Raw genomic sequence first — 2047 nt, forward strand, 5'->3', positions numbered from 1 at the left:
GCAGCCTGGAAGGTGAAATGGGCAAGGCCGGAGTTCGGTACCATCATCGCTACCTGTTCGCTTGACACGCAGATCAGGATTTATTAACTAAAGAAGGTGGAAAAGGGCGAGGGGGAAAAAAGTATATGGGTGCCAATCCACAATATCCAGGAGAATAAGGCCATTTAAGACATCAAATTCATCCCTAGCAAGAACTATGGTCTTTGTCTGGCTATTGTCTCCTCGGACGGCTATCTCAAAGTACTCATGGCCGAAGACCCATTAAAGCTAAAAGAGTGGGGGTCGCACTTTAGCTTGCAGGTCAGTGAGTTGGGATTGGGATGCCTCTCCTGGAGCAAGAATTTAATCAAATAAGATTAGGCTATCATAGCAGTTGGCTGCAAGAACCTCGAGTCTTCACCGAAAAAAGTACTGAATGGAATGAAAACTTTCCTCAACGCTATCGAAGAGGAAGAGGAAAAGCCTTAATCTATCAGCACTGTGGCTTTTATTAACTTCAATCGGAACATGGCCAAGCCGCTCGAGAAGATCAGCGTACCAAAAATAAAGGAAAGCAGGACCATCAACGATATCTCTTGGGCTCTGATGAATGGCCGCTCATACTACCTCTTAGCTGTTGCCTCTGATGCCTTCATCAAGGTCTTCTAGCTCAACGTACGGGAGGTACAAAAGGAATCAGTGCCAGCCATCGATGTGCTACGAGAGCTTTCCCTTTCTAATCTGCCATGCTTCCGTCTCAGCTGGAACGTCATGGGCACTTATCTCAGTGGATCTGAGAAGAAGCGCATCCGCATATGGCGGTGCCTCAGCAGGGGAGTTTGGAACGAAATCAAATAGATCGAATCCTGATCAACTGCTTTTTCAATCAAGCTACCTTTATTTAATCTCATATTCAATATTAGGAACTCCATATCAAAGCATAAATCTATCTTACCATCATAGGGGCGTTTTAATGTGGATGCTGTATGATTGAAAAGGACTCAAAGTTTGTCCTTTTGTTTCTGATAATATAAATTTGAATGAAGCCAAAGAAGAAGACAGATTGCGACTTCGTGGTGAAGGCGGTAATAATAGGAGATAGTGGGGTGGGAAAGACGAACATCTTATTGCGCTACTGTGACAACTGTTTCAAGCCAGCCTACTCATCGACGATTGGGGTGGACTTCAAAGTGAAGACGCTGCAGGTCGAGGAGTACAAGATCAAACTGCAGATCTGGGACACAGCTGGCCAGGAAAAGTTTAAGAACCTTGCGACCACTTTCTACAGGGGTGCTCTCATCATCATCCTCACCTACGCCATCGACTCCGCCTCTTCGTTCGCTAACGTCGAGAACTGGATGAAGCAAATCAACGAGCACTCTAGTCCTGAGGTTTCAATCTTCCTCGTTGCCAACAAGACTGACCTCGAGGAGAACCGCAAAGTTCAAAAGGAATCAGGGGAGAAGCTGGCTAAATAGTATAAGATTGATTTTTACGAGGTCAGCGCTAAGGATGGGACCAATGTGACTGAGCTGTTCACTCACATTGGAACGGAAGTCTACCATAAAATCAAAAAGCTTAGCGAAAAGGGACAGCAGGGTAATATTGTACTGCACGAGGAGGATTTTCCCAGGCAGGAAGGTACCAAAAGCTGTAGTTGTTGAAAGAAAGCAAGTACGTTTTGATGGTTTGTAGCCTTAATTAAATTTGGCTTGTTATCATACACCATATAATCTCAAAGGCGAAATAAGCACTTTAAAAACTGAAGTGAGTTGCAATCAACAATTTGTTCGAAGCATTCTGAAACTTGAACTATATTACATGCAAAAACTGTTCCTATATTTTTTATACTCGAAAGAAATTATTGAATAATTGATTTGTTAGGCTCGAAATAACGATTAAGAGAATTCTGTCCTCTCATGGAAAATAATTCGTTGCCTTATGCATTTTCATTTGATTTCGATGTCATAAGCTCTCATTAATAATTTTAATATAAATCAGGACATTCAGTCATGCATGATATGCCTAAGTTAGTTGTTGATGACTCCTCCAATCCGTATGCGGGTAA

General features: G+C 42.7%; 1 protein-coding gene across 1 annotated transcript; it reads left to right on the forward strand.

Moving 5' to 3' along the window:
* The first annotated feature begins 507 nt into the window (after window positions 1-507).
* LOC116245180 (uncharacterized) lies at window positions 508-1457 on the forward strand. Its single transcript, XM_050075500.1, has 2 exons — window positions 508-639; window positions 1026-1457. The coding sequence occupies exons 1-2, from the start codon at window positions 508-510 to the stop codon at window positions 1455-1457; spliced, it is 564 nt and encodes a 187-aa protein (XP_049931457.1).
* The last annotated feature ends 590 nt before the right edge of the window (window positions 1458-2047 follow it).

Source organism: Nymphaea colorata, unplaced genomic scaffold (assembly GCF_008831285.2).
Source record: "Nymphaea colorata isolate Beijing-Zhang1983 unplaced genomic scaffold, ASM883128v2 scaffold0563, whole genome shotgun sequence".
Taxonomy (NCBI): domain Eukaryota; kingdom Viridiplantae; phylum Streptophyta; class Magnoliopsida; order Nymphaeales; family Nymphaeaceae; genus Nymphaea; species Nymphaea colorata.

Bases quoted from the DNA above. Each gene is read 5' to 3' on its own strand.
- LOC116245180 (XM_050075500.1), top strand. From the start codon at position 508: ATGGCCAAGCCGCTCGAGAAGATCAGCGTACCAAAAATAAAGGAAAGC. The intron at 640-1,025 runs GTCTTCTAGCTC...ATTTGAATGAAG, and splicing joins CCTCTGATGCCTTCATCAAG to CCAAAGAAGAAGACAGATTG.